Source organism: Toxotes jaculatrix, chromosome 20 (genome assembly GCF_017976425.1).
Source record: "Toxotes jaculatrix isolate fToxJac2 chromosome 20, fToxJac2.pri, whole genome shotgun sequence".
Lineage (NCBI taxonomy): Eukaryota > Metazoa > Chordata > Actinopteri > Toxotidae > Toxotes > Toxotes jaculatrix.
In genome coordinates this window covers 14,821,287-14,841,969 of record NC_054413.1, presented here as the reverse complement: position 1 = coordinate 14,841,969, position 20,683 = coordinate 14,821,287, and the positions used below count along the sequence as shown (strand labels likewise).

At 38.2% G+C, this 20,683-nt stretch overlaps 1 protein-coding gene across 1 annotated transcript in view; it reads right to left on the bottom strand.

The window, feature by feature from the left end:
• Positions 1–20,434, bottom strand: part of LOC121200313 (phospholipid phosphatase-related protein type 5-like) — a 67,162-nt gene extending 46,728 nt beyond the window's left edge. The window contains exon 1 of the mRNA XM_041065533.1: positions 20,231–20,434. Coding sequence (XP_040921467.1) covers positions 20,231–20,434 — 204 coding nt within the window. The remainder of the gene's footprint in view (positions 1–20,230) is intronic.
• Positions 20,435–20,683: the final 249 nt, after the last annotated feature.

Here is a 20,683-nt window from a genome sequence, read left to right as displayed (position 1 = left end):
TATGTTGTACAAAGGCATATTCATTCAACAGCACTATAGAAATAGAACCATCACAGTTTACTCAGTAAGATGTGACGTGCTAATTGGCTGAGTCTAAAAAGGAAAGGCTTGTTAAATGCCATAACTAGAATCTAATTTCAAGTTGCCAGCGGAAATCTGCATGTAGTATATGCATGAGCGTGATGAGTTCAGAGGTGCAGCAACAACAGTGCTTTTACTCATCGTATTGTAGGTGTGGTAGATTATAGATTGATAATAACCCCGGTGCAGTTTTGTCAGCAGGCCATTTCCAAAAACTTGCAACAGGAACAGAGCCACATGGGCCATTTTTCAACAGCAATCCAGGCTGCAGGCCTGGATTGGCACTGCTGGCTAAAGCTTATTGTGTTCTCAGTAGGACATGATAAACACTATTGTGGCTGCTTGTCTCCAGGATATGCCCCATGCCCTGGTGTCTTCTAAGCCCAGAGTTGGGCTTCCAGCACTTGGCTGATTTCATACTCAGTGTACTGAGGGATTAATCTTTAATTTACAGGTTGCCCTCACTGGGAGTTGTACCAACAACCTCCTGACCTTGCCTGGTCTGAATGTTTCCACCTGGGTGAACACCCAGATGCATCAAGTCTTGTAGGAGAATACAGCTCGATGCGTCGAAGCATGTATATGACTGTGCTCATGCGCCCTTCGGTGCGTATGGTCACAATGGGTACTGAGGCCCAGAGCTGAAACCCACAGAGCTGCCACACATTCAAATAGTGCCACAGTGATTTATTCAGGTTGACTGGTGAAGAGGGCAGATGAGGTAGAGGAGGAGAGGAGAAATTAAATCAAAATACTTCAACTCAACTTACAAAGATACATATCTATATATACCCACACATATAAACATTCAAATAGTGCCACAGTGATTTATTCAGGTTGACTGGTGAAGAGGGCAGATGAGGTAGAGGAGGAGAGGAGAAATTAAATCAAAATACTTCAACTCAACTTACAAAGATACATATCTATATATACCCACACATATAAAAACATTTTCATGTCAAGGAAATGTTTTGACTTGGGAGGTTCATTCAGAAAGGGTTTTTTTTTTTCAGAAAGTGAAAGTCTCTGCATAGCATTGTTACCATCATGTGACACTGAAATTGTCTACTGAAACATTAAAGCCCTAATTAAGATTGTCTTCTTTGTTTTTGGCTTGCATTCAGCCTTTATAAATCCTGGGATCCCTGGCCAGATTAACCCACTAGGTGAAATGAGGTGGGACCCTACCAAAATTACTGTTTCTAACACGCACTGTTAGTAATCAGTAATTAGCTTGTTATAACTTGATAAAGCACTTCTACAAGATGGGTCCTCAAAATTAGGTGATAAACAATATAATAAAGGTATATCATGTTTCTGTGGTGCATACAATATTAACAAACAAATTTGGTCAACATTAAATTATCCTAGCCTCTAGTCTTGTCCAAGTACAGACGCATGACAAAGAAGAAACCTGAAAAACAAGCATCCTGAGAAATGAACATCCATAGGATATGAGTGGTCACTGAATGATTTTATGTCCTATGGCTTTCACAATTATCAGATCTCAACGCAATTGTACATTGTACACTATGGGAGATTTTGGACCGGTAGATTAGACAGCGCTCTCCACCACAGTCAAAATAACAAATCAGGGAATTTTTTTTTTTAGAATGCTGTCCGTCCCTCCAGCTGAGTTCCACACACAGTTTATGACAAGGAGCACTGAAATTGGTGAAGCAGGTACCCCTTAAAGACAGGATCTGCCCCCAGGAGTGGTGTATGACATCATCAAGACATCACATGTGACAGCTGTGGGGAACTCTACATCAGTGAAACAGCAAGGACCCTGGACAAGTGATTGAATGAACAGAAGGAGCAGAAGATGGGCTGTCTGTGAACACCCAGGGGTTAAAGGTGGCTGGAATGATTTTGAACAGCGTTCTGGCACTTAGTAAATAAATCTGATCGGCAGCTTCACACACAGTGATGTCAAGAGAGCTCATTTTTCGTGTGCTGCAGCCTGGTATACCTTCAAGCTGATGCCATCGAGATACTCAACAAATGAGAAGGTAATGTTACCCCAGTCTGACACCCTTACACTTAAAACACATCCTTTTTCTGTTCTCATCCTGGCTTGATGCCATTACACTCATACAAGGACAAACCCAGCCCCAGCCCAGCATGTGGGAGATTTCAGGTTCCTCCACAGGTCAAATCCCACCTTGTGAACACCAGACCAAAACCACACCACTCTGCCACTGGGAAATGGTCAATGACCAGGAGTCAGGGGACACATCTTTGAAAAGGGGCACTGGTTACTTGATGTGCCTAATTTTCATACTATGTGATGACAAATTAGCTATCTCCATGACAGCTGAGCAACTCCATCCACTGAGGAAGAAATTTATTTGAAAGCTCTGGAAAAAGTGAGTAAGTGGCTAGTAAGTGGACAGTGATGTGGGTTATTTTGGAAGAGACTGACAAATGACCTACACCTTGTAAACACAATGCAGACCATTTCAGGAAACCAAAGTGTTCAGTATTACTATGCATTTCACATCAGAACCAATAGCAGCTTATCTGTGACAGTCAAAATTTCCTCTTGACTAGTATTGCATTCTATTGAGGCCACAGAGGCACAGTTTCCTCTACCTTCCAAGGCAGGGGTCAATAAAAGCCCCTAGGCTGCTATGGAACAGCCACAGTCCTCAGAATCTAGGTTACAGTCACTCTAGATCAGGGGTCGGCAACCTTAAATACTCAAAGAGCCATTTGGACCGCCTCCCACAGAAAAGAAAACACCCGGAGCCACAAAACCCTTTTGACATGAGGACAAAAAATTAAAAACGTTTTATTTTGATGTTACAAGATCACCGTAATCCTCAAATTTAGAATTACATTTTAAAAAATGAACAAACTAAAATAAAAATACACTTAAATTAAATACTCATTATTTAAGTCCTAGGGAGCCAGAGCAGGGGGATGAAAGAGCCACATGCGGCTCTGGAGCTGCGGGTTGCCGACCCCTGCTCTAGATAGATGGTCAAGCCACGTAAGCCTCATCAGTCATGCTTCTGAAGAACTCCCTGGCTAAAAGAAAGACTATGACTGATAAATATACACAAGAGACAGATAAAACTGAGTGTGCTGAAGTTGTTCCTGCTAAAATATGATGTAAATGGCTGAATCTCAGATAATTTCCTTGTGTTCTTGTTTGAACTTTTCCAGGAATGGTAAGTTACAATAATGATGCTTAACCCTCTTCTGCAACTGTTTCAAATTAAAAGCCAGACCAGAGCAAAGGCAGCAAGCATCTAGTTTAATTGCTTAAAAACAATAATAATTTCTATCGTCTGAATAAAAGCCAGTGTGATTCCACTTTGGTTTATACTTAGCCAAATACATGCATGTTTGTTATTCGGATCACAAATCTGACTGCTGTCCATCTTAGACCCCATTTACACCGAGTCAGTTCTTGCATCTTGGGTGATGTGATTGCTCCATCCCATCTACCTTGTTTAAGACACAAATGTTGAAAAGATGTAAATGCATTTGACTCTGCAATGTGCATATGTAATCTTTAGTCCTTTCATAGTATAACAAATCCATTTTTATGCAGGTGACACAATCTTGTATGCATTTAGTTTGTCTTCTATTGTCAGTCACATCATAGTATTTTAAAGTTATATAAGAAAGCAGCTGGACTTGCTTGACGTTCTTGAAGATGTTTCATCTCTCATCTGAAACACTTCTTCAGGTCTCACTGACTGGTAGGGAGTCCCAGGCATTCAGCCTCCTGAGGGTCTATTAACTCCTATTCAACTCAAGCAATACATTTTTTACAATCTGCCATAAATGTCCTTAGACGATATTGCTGCATAATTGCAAGCATGTACTGAATGCTGACAAGACAAAATGTGTTTTATTCTCGGACAGAATCCAACAAATGAACAAATTTTGCCTGCTGAAGTTCATTTTTAAAGTAAGTCCAAGTGATGGGTGGTGTGCAAGATTTTCTGTAGCTAGGATTTTTTGATCTACAGCACCATAATTCCAGTTTGCATCCCCCTGTCATCCATACACTTAACTCTACTGAAACTGAAATTCTCCAGTCTTATATATACCTGGGAATTTGGTAGGACCAAAGTCTCACTTTTAAACAGGAAGTGGAGCAACTGGTACAGAAAGATAAAAGATAAAAATGGATTTTCTTATATCAGAATAAAACATATTTCTTTCCTGAAGACAGGAAAATGATTATACAGTACATTTTGTGTGCTTGACACCAGAAATATCCTTAAGTCCTTCTTATGCTGTTTGCTCTAACTTCAAATGACTTGATATTTGAGATAAGTATCTCATCACTGTGTACTATATGAAAAAAACAGGAAAAGAGGAGAACCCCAATCTATCAAGTTTATTATTTTTGAGGGTCTCCTGCAGGATATTATTTCTCTTCTCAAATTCAAAAACACTGGTCACCGAGCAGATCTCAGACCTTAACTTGAGTTAGCCCTTGGGTAAATAATAAACTTTGACAGACTGCGTTCCACTATTTTGTACTTTATTAATTACTAATATTAAGTAATATTTGTACTGTAATCCAAAGATTATACCAAGATATCATTCATAAATTGTACTCTGGTTAAAGATAAACCAGTTCATTTATTAGGAAATGAAAGCCAGAGCAGCCCTCCTCCACACCCTAACCACCCTACACCCCTGAATGTGTTCTCCCTCCTTTAATGACATCACTGTGTAGGATATATCTCATATAAATCCAAGATGGAGTCTCTGGAGGCTAGAGTGGCTAGCGTCATTAACCCTGTGAGACCTGAACTATGAAAGAATGGTCAGAAAATTCTAATTTTTCAAATATGAACTCTTTATTTGTCCCTTTGACAAAATGTAAAAAAAAAAAATAAAAAAAAAAAAATTCTAAGTATATTTTTTGTTTGTATCACACATGTCAAAACATTTAGAAAAGTGAGGAGTGTCTACCAGGAGTCAGTATACGAGCATAAGAGTTCATCTAAAAGGGTTAAATGCAAAGTTTATGCTTGATGGTGATGCAATGAGTCCCAGAAATGTGGGTATCATATATGATACGTACGGGCTCACAGGGTTAAACTTGAGTTGCAGCTGAATGCAGCAAAGCTCTCCTGTGACACAGTCTGATTGCAGCCAGCAGTGATTTGAGGCAGTGATAAAGGTGGAAGTTGTGTGCCCACAAATTCAACAGCCCAATCAATTTTTCAACCCAAAGCCAGATGTATGCACCTCTATCAGCTGTCATCAAGTCTCACATTAAGATTCAAACTGATCAGCAAAGCACTGATCATAAGACCTGATCTGTTTGTGCTGTTAATTAAGCAGTCACAAACATGTTAAACAGGTGTCCTTTTATCTCTTCCTGGGAGCAAAGTAATGTGAAAAGGTGACTAAAGGCACTAACATTAGCATTCTGAAGATCAAAGGATGTCAGTGTAAGATAACAGCAGTGAACTGATGACCAGCTGTTTCACAGTTGCCAAGGGGAAGTCTGATGTAACAAACACACTGACATGGCAGAAATAAAAAAGCAGAGGGAAAAAAAAATTGGACTAAAACCTCAAAACAATTGCAGTTCACCTTTGCAATTTAAAGAAACAAAAAGGTTAAAAATTTTCAAGGATTAATGACATTTATTTGTGCAATTTTAAGGTCCTTTGAGCAACAGTTTATTTGTTTTCAGTGAATGTCCATTTCTGTATTCTGTATTTTCAATATTTCAGTTAGCTGCAGTGTCATGCTTCTGTTTTATGCATGACATTCTGCTTGATTTGTATGTGGCTTGCGGTTTGTTTTATATTGTCTCCATTGTACTTTTAATGCAAATGTTTCATGTTCTTTGTGTCTCTCTTTTTGTCTTTTATGGGGGTTGTCTTATGACAAAACCAAACCAAACCAAGACTAATTTAAATAGACAGAATTACATTGCACTGTGCATGCCATAATCAGCACAACCACTATGCCGTTCATCTGAATGATTGGGCTGTGTTTTTTTAATCCAGGGCTGATGTTGATCTGAACATTGCCTTAAAGGTTGGGTTGGGTATTAAAAGGTGTCATGGAGGTCAGACCCTGTTAAAACACATGGGTTGGATAGAAGTTCTTGGTGTTTAAGAGGCGATACAAAGTCAAGTGATAAAATGAAATGTCTGTTGGCAGTACAGCCTAACAAACCTGTCAGTACTGAGAGCAACTTTGTTTAACTGCCTTCTCCTCAGCTGCTGACTATAACCACTTGTGTGTTTTGAAAAGTAATAGCACAGACTATGAGGATCCCCCCAACAATGGGCATATTTATGACAGTAGTAAATATTTGGAGTGAAAGTGATGTGTGTAATGCAAGACAGAGCAGTTACATTTTAATGCAGACACCAGAGAGCTTGTTACTGGCAGATGACACTGTGATTCAGCTGAGCCGTTAACAGACACAGTCTGGACATGAGATGCACATGGATGTTAAGTATTAACTGGGCTATAGCTCTAAAGCTACACATGAGTCTCTGAGTCTCTTCAGTGTCTAATCAGTGTGGTGAAGTGATGTTGCCATGACAAGGTGCTGTAACACCCATCACCAAGCAACAATGTTGGCTTTCTAGAAGCTGCTGTATTCAGTAGCTTATTGCCTCTTTGCACTGTGTGAATACGTCTGTCAGTCACACATAAAGCAAGACAGAGTTTTGAGAGATGAAATAATACAATTTACCTCTTTTAAATTGAATGAAATCTAACTACTAACCAGTAGTTTATGGTGGGTAATGTTGGAGAACATTAAATAAACCCTGTAGAGACAAGGAATCCACAACCCTGCTGTCTTCATCTATCTTTTAAAGCACTTTCTTTTTTCTATGTGAAGGGAGAAGAGTGACCTCAGGTCTTTTATTGCTGATAGTTTAAAAAGAAAATATTTATAAATAACTGTTTCTTTGTGATTTAACCATTAGTCTGCTGGTTGCTGATGCCATGGGTGATTTCATGCATTATAGTTTATTTGAAGTGAAAATAAATAGATACATTGTTGGCTTTTACTTCTGGTCCATTTTGTCTCATGTTCACACTGGCTCACTAGAAACAAATGAAGAGATTCAGACAAAACCAAGAGATGCTGACAAAACACATGATGTCCTAAATCACTGAACATCAGCCCTATGTGGACCTGCATAAGAAAATCTAATTCTGGGACAGACAACAGGTCATGCTGCACTTTACTGAAACTGATGTGTTAATTTATCCTCTGGTACCACAAGAAGCTTGGGATGGCATAATGATGATGATCATTACTATTATTAGTCGAGACTACAACTACACCTTGTATAAAGTATCACAGTATCACTTAGTAAAGACTTTAAGTAATGTGATTACATTTTTCAGTATCAAGTAATGATATTTAGTAATACTTTGGGGGCTGGCTTGTTCCCTTTCTTTCCCTTGATCAAGGGCTGATATCTGTGATGAGTGTTCGGACTGGTTTGGGATATGGCTGAAGTGTGGAGTAGGTGGTAAAGTTGGATGGTGTGTAACTGTCCTTCTAAGGTCAGGACTTCTGGAAAACTGCGTGAAGTCACCGAGGCTGAGCTAGCTGCTGGATAATTGTCAGCCTGCCAGCTTGTTAAACTGCAATATCTTGTCTTCTGTCTCTGTATGTGTTCAATTCAAAAAGATGCAATGTGTGGGTGTGGAGAATTTGGAGTTGTTTGAAGGAAGCTTTGATGGAGATGGCAACATAGTTACAAAAGCAGTCAGGAGTAATGCAACACATTACCCTTACAGCTAAATAAATAGTAATTTAATTACTTTTTCTATGAATATAATGAACTGATAAAACACAAGTTCAACACATCTCATTTTTAATGCTTTTCACTTTCAGGTGCTTGATGTGCACCTGTTGTCATGGTTACCAAATGATCTTGCATTGTATCATTTATAAAGGTTTAGAAGATTTGTTAACAATTCAGATCTGCAGATGGATTTAATAAGTTTTAATTAATGCACTGACAGCACTGTTTTATGGTTGTTTCACTTTGCTTTCATACCACAAAAAAAGTGTTTTCAAGCAGCCTCCATCTGAAGCAAACAAACTGAACCAAATGGGCATATACATGAAAGCATCCTTTGATTCCTCTGGTGCTACTGATGCTACTGTCACATGGCATAGACATTTCAGAAGAAAACAGAAACAAGAAGAAAATAGTCCCATTTCATTCACTTTAAATGAGGTTGTCTAATAATGAAGTCTTTAAAGCCTTAGTTCAGTACACGCAACTTGCACTTTGATCATCATGTATTTACCATACTATTTTTGTAAAGTTCTATTATTATTATTATTATTGTTGTTGTTGTTATTATTGGTTTTGTATACTAGTGTTGGTCATGCACTTTAGAAGTCACAACTTATTGCATGTGATATCATTGAGAATGGCAAGAAGTGGCTGAAGGGCCTCCTGATTTCCAAAAATCCTGAGCAGCACTGTGACAGCCGCAGGCCATTTGTCCCACTTTCTCTTCAGCTATAACACAAGCTGACAGGGCCACAGTGACAATGTGCTGCTTGTTTAGTCCCTTAACTACCTCCATGCCCTCGCTCTCCGTCTATAGCTCTCTCACTGTAGAGCTACTCCCCACCAGCTAAGTCAAGATGACAGGGCCAGAGTGACCCATGCTGATTATTTACTCGACTGTTTCACTGGTCAGGGCTGAACTTGTTCACTCCTCCCATTCTCTTTCTCCATCCCTCTCCCTTAAACTCTCATTTATTTAATTTTTCACCAGTCTGTCAGGATACTAATCTATCTTCATCAGCATGGCGAAGCAGAGTGTAGCCAACAGGAAAAGACAATGACATTGAACCAATATTTATTTGGCCAAGGGTTTTCTGGTCAGTGTGCCTGCCTCTAGATACAGTTTTCACAATAAAGCTCAATGTCTCAATATGTCTCCATTTACAAGTTAATTGGGCTTGAAGTGGCAAGTTTTAACAGAAGTGAGTGAGAGTGAGATAGTGCCTGATATGTTAACAATAAAAGAGGCCTCTGAGTACACTGATACAAAGAGACTTTGGGGACTGAGGGGAAGCAAAGTATTTCATTTTCAGCCACTGAGGCATGAATGAAGCCTCTAGCCTCTGTAGTTCACGGTGATACATGGATGTTATTTTGGAAATAGCTATGAGTAAGTACCCAAATCAACCACCACAGCTGAGGAATGAAGAATTAAGATGGCATGGGAGCAAAAGGGGACGTCAGGCGACATAGATGAGGTCAGATGGAGGCCCTCTATCCAGATGGAGATCCTTTATGCAAAACTTGGAAAAAAAAAGGAATCACACATTCACTGACTTGTCTCTGATGTTCATTGATGATAATTGTCAATAACTCTGCTCAAATTCAAAAAAAGCTATACTGTCACTTCAGATCTTGCCTCATAATCATCATGTTTAGATGTTCTCTAAAATGTCATAATCACATAATTAGAAAGGTTATACAGATCTGGTGGTCTCAGGCCATTTTTTTGGTCCAGACCAGAGTCGGATTTACAGCTTTGCCACACCAATGGAAACCACTCTAAACGAACCAACAATTCCACTGACCTAAACAACCATATACACCTTAATACGACCCATAAGAGCATACCAGCAGCAGCCACATTGAAGCCTTCATCATCATGGTACATTAATGGTAGAGTAATAAATACGCAGTTAAGGTTGTGGAACAGTCACAAAATCTTCTGTGTGAAAGTCCTGTATTTTGTTAACCCGTCACATGACTTCCTTCTTTTCTCCCATGATAATTGGGTCTAATAATACAACATAGCTAAGGGTCGTAATAAGCTGCCTGCACAGAAAACATATGGGGTTGTTTTTTTTTTACTGGAAAGTCTCAAACGAACTGAACCAAACAGGAAAACAGAGTTTGCCAAATAGGGGTTTGATTCAAAAGCTCTCTGAATCACTTCTTGAATCACCCGTTGCTCAGGTTGGAGAAAGTATCAGCAAATTAGAGTTTTGTAGGCAGGATTAGGCAGGAAATCATCCTCCTGGGACACAGCCCAAAAAATACGTTTATGAAAATTTGTGACAAAAAAAGTGTGGACACAGCTGTACAGAAATAACAAACCAGCATCGCCTACTTCTTCTTCTTACTTTGACTTCTAATGAAGGCATTTCTGAGTAACATGAGATCCTGAAAATAACAGTATATGTTGAGCTTATAAGACATGAGGTGACTAATGTGGAATAAACAAAGTCGATAGAATAGAACAGGAAGGACGGATTTATAGTCTGGTTTACTTCAATTATAATCATCATTTAGTTTCTATTAGATTTGACTTTGTCCTTCTATAACTGTTAGTGATAAGACACCATTAAACTCTGATGCATATCTCATCCACTGTTTCAACTTTCAACTTTGACCATTCTGACCTATCCAAACCTAAAGAAGTTGTTTTTGTGCCTAAACCTAACCAAACCTTAACCACAGAGTTTTCACATCATAACTTTACTTTTCAACAGTGATTTGTAATGGTTTAGGAAGGCATAGACTAATGTCCTGATAATAGGGGCATAAGATTAGGGCACACACAAAAAGACCACTTCCCAAAATCAACATAATTTCATCACAAAAGTGCAGAGACATAACTTGTTCTGAAAGACATGCAAAGTCATGCAACTCTGAGAAACAACTGATAAAATAACAAAATGCATTGATGTTTGACATTATTATGAAAAAAGTAAGGCCTACGTCGCAGACAGGAACAATGGGTGTTCTGAGGACATGGTCTCAATTCTTTTACATTCTTTCTTAACCTTCACAAAGCCAACTGTGTCCCCAGATCCACAGGAAGCAGACAAAACAACATGATATTTCAGACCACCTTCCCCTTAATCAAGTGAGTGATATCACAATCAGGCCTCACAGTGTTGTTTCAGGAGAGGGGATATTATCTGCTGTGAGAATTGCTTGTTTATTAAGGAAATACTCTTTTGTAAACATTTTCAAATCAGTTCAGCAAACTCACTATGGAGAGCATAGTTCCAAATCAATTAAGTCTGTTTCTTTAATAGCACTATAGAGCATACAGTTAATCCATTAGATGATAGCTATTATATCTCATGGTTAGAACAAATCCACTTTGATTTTTGTTAGATTTTATTAGATATTCAGTGCATTCCAATGCTGTGTGAGTCAGCCTTGTGTTTACTCTGGTTTGTGGCTTCTATCACAATGGCTGTCTATTTTTACTGCACCTGGTGATTTCCCTCATGTTCCTCCATGACCTTAAACACTTAATCACAACATAACCTGTAATGACAGGACTGCAGATTCTCATCTGCATTCACTTCTTGTCTATTGCAGTATCTGTGGGTGGAGAAGTGAGTATCTCTGCCTCTACTAAAGATTTTTTCCTGTCTGGTTGTTTCATGTCAGCCTCTTTTATTCTGAAGGACTGACAACAAATCTGAGGCTTTTTACAGATGGTTTAGAAAGCTGAAATATTTTCTGTACACTGGACATGTTGTACTGACTGCTTGTTTGTTTGTTTGTTTTTGCCACGTTTCCAGATTTCAGCTATTAACGTGACAAGTAAGCAACTTCCCAGTACACAATGTGGTACTTCCTCTTATTTAATGCCTGGTAGTGAATATGTGATGTTGGTGTACTGCCAATTTACCCTCATAATGTGTTGATGTACCCACTGAATTTTAAAAATCAGCACACAGAATATCGACAGATAAAACAGATCAACTTATGAGAAGCACCATAAATGACATATTAGGAGGAAAGAAGCAATGAAATGCCATGATTCCTCCGAGTTTTAGGTTTACACTTGCTTCATATTTATAAGCCAGTGTTTCAACTATCTGTGACACTCAGTGGGCCACCAACTCTGCTCACAATAACTCATTAATTCCTGCACATGCTTCACAATAAATGCATTTTAATGTGAAGTCAGCAGTAAATCTTTACTGCACTTACTATTTATGACATATATGATCAATTTTGTTTCTTTGTCAACTCATATAAGAAAGACCTCAACAAATATGAGGTAGCATATACAGATTTTAAAGGGAAAAAAATATCACTGGTATTGGATCAGTACTGAACATTGAAATAACTGAAATAATGTCACTGTTTAAAGAGTGTCTTTGTAGTTTCTTCTTCCTCTGTGAGGTTTGCTCATAGTTTGCTGTGCTGAAATATGCAGTAAAAAAAATCATACAATCTAAAAACTTCTCAATAAATAGACATGGCATGATGGTTTATTTTAGCTTGCCAAGACATATAAAAGAAAATTGATGAAATGACAAAAATTGTTTGAAATCACTTGTATGTTCCACTTGAACATGAATCTGTTCATTCAAATGATTCTTATATGAGGCCCATTGTCTTTGACTGGTAAAGTATTCATGGAAAAGAAACATCATGAAACAAATAAATAAATAAAAGAAAAAGAAAGAAACAATTAGGGCAAAGAATGAAATGTATATTGTGATAAGTGGCATATTGAAGTTGGATTTTCCTCTCAGTGGCTAGATGCTGCAGGCTGAGGCTCTGTGCCAAACCCTGTGCTCTGCAAACGCACATCCATCTTTATGGCACTTTTATTCTTGGAAAGAAAACAGTTTACTGAGAACAGTGGGAGCCAATGTACTGTAACACACTTCAATGTTTGCTTTTTTGTCTTCACAGAGTGGAGCTGAAAAACTATATGGACACCCTGTTGTCTTCTGCACCACGCAAATGCTGGATAATGTGGGTGATTAGGAATTTGCAGATCTGTTTGTTTGTTCCTACATTGTTTAGTTACTCAGTTTGTCCTGGAAGCTGCTGAAGCAGTTATTATGAACACTAGGGGAAAATGTGCCTTCCAGTTTGCAAGAATAAAGTACACTGGAAGTGAGCTCTATTAACTTATAATTGTAAGTAGTACTGTAGTTTGACCATTCCAATGCAGGTTATATGTGGGCAGAGGCATAAAATTAGCAACACTCACTCCTCCTTAATACCCATTATTTGAAAAACCCTGTCACCTAAAATTTATGGTCACATAAAACTAATTTGAATTACCAAATGTGTTTAGGAAGGAATGTAATGCCTCTTGTATGGCATCTTTTACTAATATGAAGAAAAACATTTATACTGAAAGAAACTGTTAAATATTAATATCATTTTACAACTGCTCCCTTAAAGTATCAGCTACTGCAAAGGTTTACTAATTCATTCACTAAAGGCCAGGTGGAACTCTTTGACTAAAGCCACTGACACACCCAACTTAGTAATAAAAGAAAATAATATAAAAATAATATGTTTAACAGATTTAGTTGACTGAGTAATAACCTACATATATAACTAACATGAAGGAGGAGCATGAAGGACTGACAGAGCTGAAAATCAATGAGAGACTTTCTTCTGCAGCAGTCTGACAAACATCTGCTAATAGCCATGTTAATAAGATCAGTTCACCCACACAGGTCTGGGATTAGCTGATCATATTGTTGTAATCAGAATGTGTTGGTATTTGTATTTTTTTAAAATGCGTTTAGAATAATATGATGTCACAATAGAAATCGCCTTAGTGTGGCCATTCAAAATGTGATATTACAATATTTCTTCATGCAAGACGCATTGGAGACTCGTCTGGTTAGTTAAACTATTATACACATCCCAGTTTTCAGTGAAATTGGCTTATTATGTAACAAGGAAATTATCCAAAATTATACAACCAGTTAATATATTCCATAATTGGGTGAAAATATTTGTTTTAATTCGTGTTGATAAATTGGCTTTAAGATGAACATGAATTCACATTTACATGTCACTAAAACCTCAATGAAACAAGACATTCATTAATTTATGGATTTACAAAGAGTAGGAGCAACTCAGTCCTGGCAACTTAAGCTTAAGATTTATTTTTCCATGGTTATTACATGTGCAAGAACTAAAAGCTTGTGGTTACAGTAAAAGAAAATGTCAAAATGTGAAAACTGACCTAAAGCACCAGACAGGATCCACTGCCACTGATTGTAATGTGTAATATATTAATATATTTTATAGAAAACATGCTTGATTTGGATGCTTTAAAGCAGAGGTGTTCAACTCTGAGGTGTCTCCCCAGGAGAGAGCGCTTTCTTCACTATCAAAGTAATCCAGTAATAGTTGTCTGTGCATCTATGGATACATAGTAAACAGGAAATGCTAATAGCTAATTCAGCATACTGCGAACAGTGCCCATTTGCCAAAGTGTAAGCAATTATGGCCTAAAAAACAGGGATCTAGCTGCAGGTCACAGTTAACTTACTGACTCCATGGCAACATTATGCTTCCTGTTTATATCCTCCAATGCAGTTTGGGAGCAGTAGTCTCAATTTTGTCTGATGGAGGGCCCACAGTGTCAGACTTTGAAAACCACTACCAAGGAGTAAGACACTTAACCCCCGGCTGTTCCAGTGGAGATTGAAGTTGTGCTGAACAGCAATAAGGTCTGAAATGTGACTATGGAGACTAGTATTTTTGAAAAAGCTCACCTAAAATGACCAGGGCCACATTGCCAATTTTTCAAATTGTTGCTTTCTGATTTTGAAAAAAATCAACTTGATTATTCCTGCTGAACACATATTCCACCATGTAACTGGCTGAGTTTGTTCAGTTATCAGAACAAATCTGTCTAAAAGCTGTGTATGTGTAACACTGTACACAGCAGTGTTAACCAAATCTTAGATAAACATCAAAGTGTCCTATTCTCTCTTGGAGAAAACATCCTCTGAATTCCCTCCATGCAAACTGACTGGCGTGGCTTCAAAACGCACACATATAGTCCATCAGCTGACAAATTACTTTTAACAAATCAACTGGGTTTCACACCCAATCCACACGATGTGTCTCTTCACGTCTGCCTCTGAAACAGACTGTCAGCTGGGAGTGCTACTGTTGAGTGTTACACAGAATATTTCATGATTTTCAAGCTGCCAGCCATATGTATCACTCATCTACATGTGGATTCTGAAAAAGCAATTACTCAGACTGCTGAGGGCCTCTCTGAGCCAAGGGTAATGTACAGGAACAAGGACGTGAAGTGTCAAAAGAAAGTTTCTTACACTGGGGGAAAATGGTGAGATTCATGTTGGGTGTAAAGTTGAAATGAAACTTTGTAAAATCTTCAAATGCATATGAGTAATTACTTTGCTTCACTGACTGGCTGAATTGAGTTTTTGCATAAGTGGATGGGAAATCTTGACAAGGTGACAGGCAGCGTGTGATGTGTAGACGCACAGAGACAAAACTGAAGTTTGAATGAGCACATGTTCATGACCTGATTATCATGGGTATCAGTTACTCCACTGTGAAAAGTGTGCTGATTTGGTAGATGGTCATGCGTGTAGAGCTGGGCAAGAGTTCAGCCATATTCAACAATTCTGCACCTCACAATTTATCTGTGGTAGAAAGTAATTTACTCTAGTATTTTTGTTACACATTTTTCTATTTACAATTCTGTATACAATTTTACAGTACGCCTATTTGAATCCTTGAAGAAAATCTGTAAAAACGGACAACTGTAGATGGCGAGCTATGTAAATGGACACACAAGAACATCAGTATTGGACGAGTCTGCCAAACCCTGGATTACACTCGGGGAGAGCATCTTTGAATTTCCTGCTTTCTATTATCTGTGTATATACAGCATGGGAGAAAAAAGTAAAAAAAAAAACAAAAAACAAAAAAACAAACAGTATTGTGGTTGCTTTGATTCCCTATAGTGGCTGGTAGGATCGCCACAGTATTCAGTTTTGCTGGTGTTACATGGTATTCAGGCACACAAAAGACATGTCTTTTCTTGTAAAATGTTTGGTGTAATCTGCAACACCAGTGTTGTTGACACATGTTGACAGCAAGTTCAATGGATTATACCAAAGAACTGCAACACTATTCATGCTTCTCCAAGGTAATACAACAATCATATAGGTTTATGTTATGATAATCAGCTGTAATTACTTCAGCTTTGTTTCTGAGAAACTATGCTCTCAATACTACAAAGCCCATGAGTCTATGAGTCATCGTTGCTATGGAGAATACACCCATCAGCCACAACATTAAAACCAGTAACTGGACTGGTGTAAGCCAGTCAGAGGTGCGAATCAGAAGGGTGGCAATTTCAACTGATCCAAAATTAACCAATAATTCAAAAGTGAACTGATTACAGCTGCAGATTATGAAGTCACTGTGATCTTTAGATTCCAACCAAGGTTAGCTGCGCACATCAGCGAGTTCAGTGATTAGATAGCACCAAAATGCACAATGCTATGAGTTCTACATTGAAGTTTTAATGTCCACAGGCTTGTACCTTTAACTTTTTATGAAAGAACCAGATATTTTCTAACATAGCTTTTCATCCTTTGCACTAATGGCTCTACTGGGAGAGTTTCATGCTTATTAAACCCGTAGAAGAGCTCCAACTGTGAGTCACATGGCACTGGAAATCAGCAAAATGAATAAAATGATTGGATGATGAATCTCAAAGGCAACCAAAAGAATGTTGCAGAATACTTTAATGGTACTAGCCAACATTTAGAGCTTTACTACAATTTGCAGCCAGTGGTAATTTATAAATATTAATTTGTAATTTATACCAAATATGGATTAAACCACAGTAGAAATTAATCCCTCACATGAGTAGATCTTCCTCATGTTTGAGTAGCCACAGGTAAAATAGGGAAGTCAGCATTGAGAAATGGTCTAAAATATTACAGGATTTAATTTTTTCATGAGATTTGTAAACAATGAGACAAAAAAGAAAAGAACACCATTCTTATTCTTCAAAAGGGAACTAATTCACTATGGCACTTCAATACTGATATGGTTTTGCAAGAGACAGATTTAAAAATTTAATGGTTAAATTCTACAACAGGGAAAGAGATATCCAGACTTTTAGCCTCTAGTATGGGTCAAACTCCCAAAAAACACTTCCAGTAGTACATCATCTTTTCATCAGATGCTCACTGCCTTTGACATGTTGTCTGGGAACATGTCAAATTTTTAAAAGATATCTTCGGGGCTTTTTCTGAAACCTGATCTACTCTAATTTTCAGCAGGTACCCAAAAGTAAACATGCGCTCTGTTCTGTACAATTACATCTTCTAATACTTGCTCCGCATCTGTGCCCATGTTGTACTGAAGATGCAAACTTGTACACTACATGTTGAAGACTGTGTCCATCTGAATGAGAACATCTCAACTTAATTACACCAAAAGGTAGTATGCAGTGTAATGAAGACTGCCATCAAAGAAAAAAAACTTCTGGGGGCAGCAGAGGAGATAGAGGCAAACTTATCAGAATCAGAATCAGAATCAGAAAACTTTATTGCCAGGTATGTTACACATACAAGGAATTTGACGTGGTGTTGTTGGTGCAAGTTTGAACAAGAAAAGAAAGTTTTAATACTAAAATAAGAGAAAGAGGAAAGTACTAAGTGGAAGAAAGTCTGTAATAATAATAATATAATGTGCAATGTTGCAAAGTGGAAGTAGTGCAGAGGTAATAATGCCTTATAGGAGCGTTAATATAACACATACAGTAAAGAGCCGAATTATGTTAATGTAACATAGTCTGTATTGGGGAAATGACGGTCTGTGCTGTTTGGGGGGGAAGGGGGTGGGGAGCTGTGTTGATGAGGGTGGCGGCAGAGGGAAAGAAACTGTTCCTGTGACGTGAGGTTATGTTGATGAATCTGTTCCTGTGACATGAGGTTATGTTGATGAATCTGGTATAAGGTAGTGTTGCTGTTTGAGACTGTACTGCAGGATGCCTGCGCGTGCATGTGTGGATGATTGTAGACAGGCAGGCAGGTGAGCGGTGGAAACAGACACAGAGGTGTACAAACAATCCTACATGTAGCCAAAGCAGAGTTACTGTGTTTAAATGCTTGGCCTGCACTGTCAGCTTCAGACCAGCTATTGCAGAAGTAATCATGGCACTTAACATTCAGGGTGCACTGCAACCCTTTTGGCTGCATTTCATAAGTTCATTGCACAATCAACTTGTAATTGGCAGAGCTAATGAAAGAACAGTGAAACATAACTTGAGCATCATTCATTCAGGGGTCATGCAGTTATTATAGTGAGAAAAGGAAGTCACTGCAGTCCACTTTAAATCGGATCCTGTTATTTTGTGATTATGATGGAAGGCAAGGATCAGACAGAAACCAGCAGGAATCTAAGCAGAGGTTGTTTTTTTTTTTTTCTTAAAGAAAAATAATCACATTAGTATTCAAGACCTAAATTGTCTCTGAGATGACAGCTTGGTGACTAATAATTCATCAGACCAATCAAATAAAAACAGACATCTGAAGAGATCAAATCAATACAGATTCACAGGCAGGTTTTCCATTTGATCTTTCTGACTGGGCTCTGAAACAGCAAGTCTCTATATATTATCTTAAATGTGATCTTACCATTTTGGCATAAGATGGAGCTAAGCTCATGCAAAGGATGCTATATTTTCTCACACACGCACACACATATATCAATCAATAACTTTATTTGTCCCCTGGGGGGGCAATTCAAGGCACGTGAACATATATGTATATGTATATGTATGTATGTGTGTGTGTGTGTGTGTGTGTGTATATAAACACACACACACATATATATATATATATGTTTATATGTATATGTATATGTATATACATATATACACACATATACATATACATATATAGTCCATATGAAATATGTATGACTGAACTAATAAGATTATGCTGATATTTAAAAGGATAATGTTGCTATGCATATGCAACCGTTCACACATTCGCCACAACTTTATCACATAATTTAACGCATGCATGTTAACCTTGTGTTTACAGCTTGTTTACTCTGCCCCAAGTGTACAAAAGAATCAACGCAGCTCGGAAAAAAACATCACAGCATGAATTGCTCAGGATCAATAATAATCACTTTGAGATAGCAGCTAATAATTCTTCAGATTGGTATACTCATCTTTCTTGGCTCCACTTTGAAGAAATCAAGTCGGTAAAAAATAAACAGGTAGGTTTTGCGTTTTATCTTGTCTACTGAGCAATGGAAACTCTTTATATGCCATTTGAAATTTCTGACATATCATGGTGCAAAAATTACGCAAAAGTCTGCAGCAATCTACTGTATATGGAAGCTGAATCATGCCAGAATTTCTCTGGACAAAATTCCTTCGGATGACAGGTAATAATTCATCAAATTGACCATGAGTCATCTCTGTTTAATGTGTTCTGAAGAGATCAAATCAATACAGATAAACAGGCAGGTTTCACATTTGATCTTGTGCATTGAGTTATGAGAGGCAGGCTGTGTATGCAATATAAAATTTGATCCTGTCTTTTTTATTATTAGTAGTAGTAGTATATATTTTTACATAATATTATGAACCGAAGATGAGGCTAAAGTCAGCAGGAATCAGTAAGAAGATGCTATCTAAATGGAAAAAAAAAATAAAATTAAAACAACCAAAAAAAAAAAAAAAAAAAGATCAAATCAGGACCAACATTCATTCTAAGATGACAGCTAACAACTGTTCAGTCTGACCAAAATCAAATCCATATGAATGAGATTTTCTGTGTTTTTTAAGGGAAATGATTTACAATATTCTCATTATCATTATATGCTGTCAGTTATATAGATAGATAGATAGATAGATAGATAGATAGATAGAGAGAGAGAGAGATAGAGAGAGAGAAAATTTTCTGACACACTGTGTAGAACTATCTATAGTTCTACACAGTGTCAGAAAATTTTGAACATTTCTCAAGCTCCTAGAGCCTGAGGTGACATGTAAGAAGACCACCAAAACCTCACACTGGAGAGGCTGCTTGATAAACGATCTAAAAGATATTAATAATCAATCATTTATTCAAAAAGCTGGCCATTTGTCGGTTGACTTTTTGATTAATAAACTAAGGTTTCTGTGCTACAGTAATTATTATATGAAAATAGTCCAAGGATGAAGCAAAATGCAGAACGAATTTGGATTCTATTTGAAAGCCACGTTTAGATTTTTTTTTCTATTCTCTCTTTTTTTTTATGTGACTGTTCAAGTGACCGTCGGTGTGTTTAAGAATGGACCATCACTGAACCTGTGGGTCTAGTGGGTGAAGTTTGCTGATGAACTGTGCACTCACCAGCAGTGTGGGCAGCCCAGCCACCACGGCGTAGAGCAGGACGGGTGGGACGGCGCTGCTGTCCTCCGGTCCCAGGTAGGGTTTGGTGTAGGTGGTGTCGTAGCAGAAGAAGCCCTGCACGTGCACGCTGAAGGTGTCGGTGTACTCGAAGTAGTAGGCCAGCATGACGGTCCCGGCCATGATCACCAGCTGGAAGTACAGCATGATGCAGACGAAGAGCGAGAGACATTTAATTATAACAAAACCTCCTCTCTCTCTCTCCTACCCAGCCTCCTCCTCCTCCCCGGCGGTTCCGACTCCCGCTGACCGACTCATGACGGCTTGGCTGCACGCGACTAGCCGCTCTCTGATCACGGTGGAGGCTCCCTCGCCTTGGTGTCCTCTGCTCGCTGCTGCTGCGACTAGAGACTGTGTGCTTGCGTGTGTGTATGTGTGTGTGAGAGAGAGAAAGAG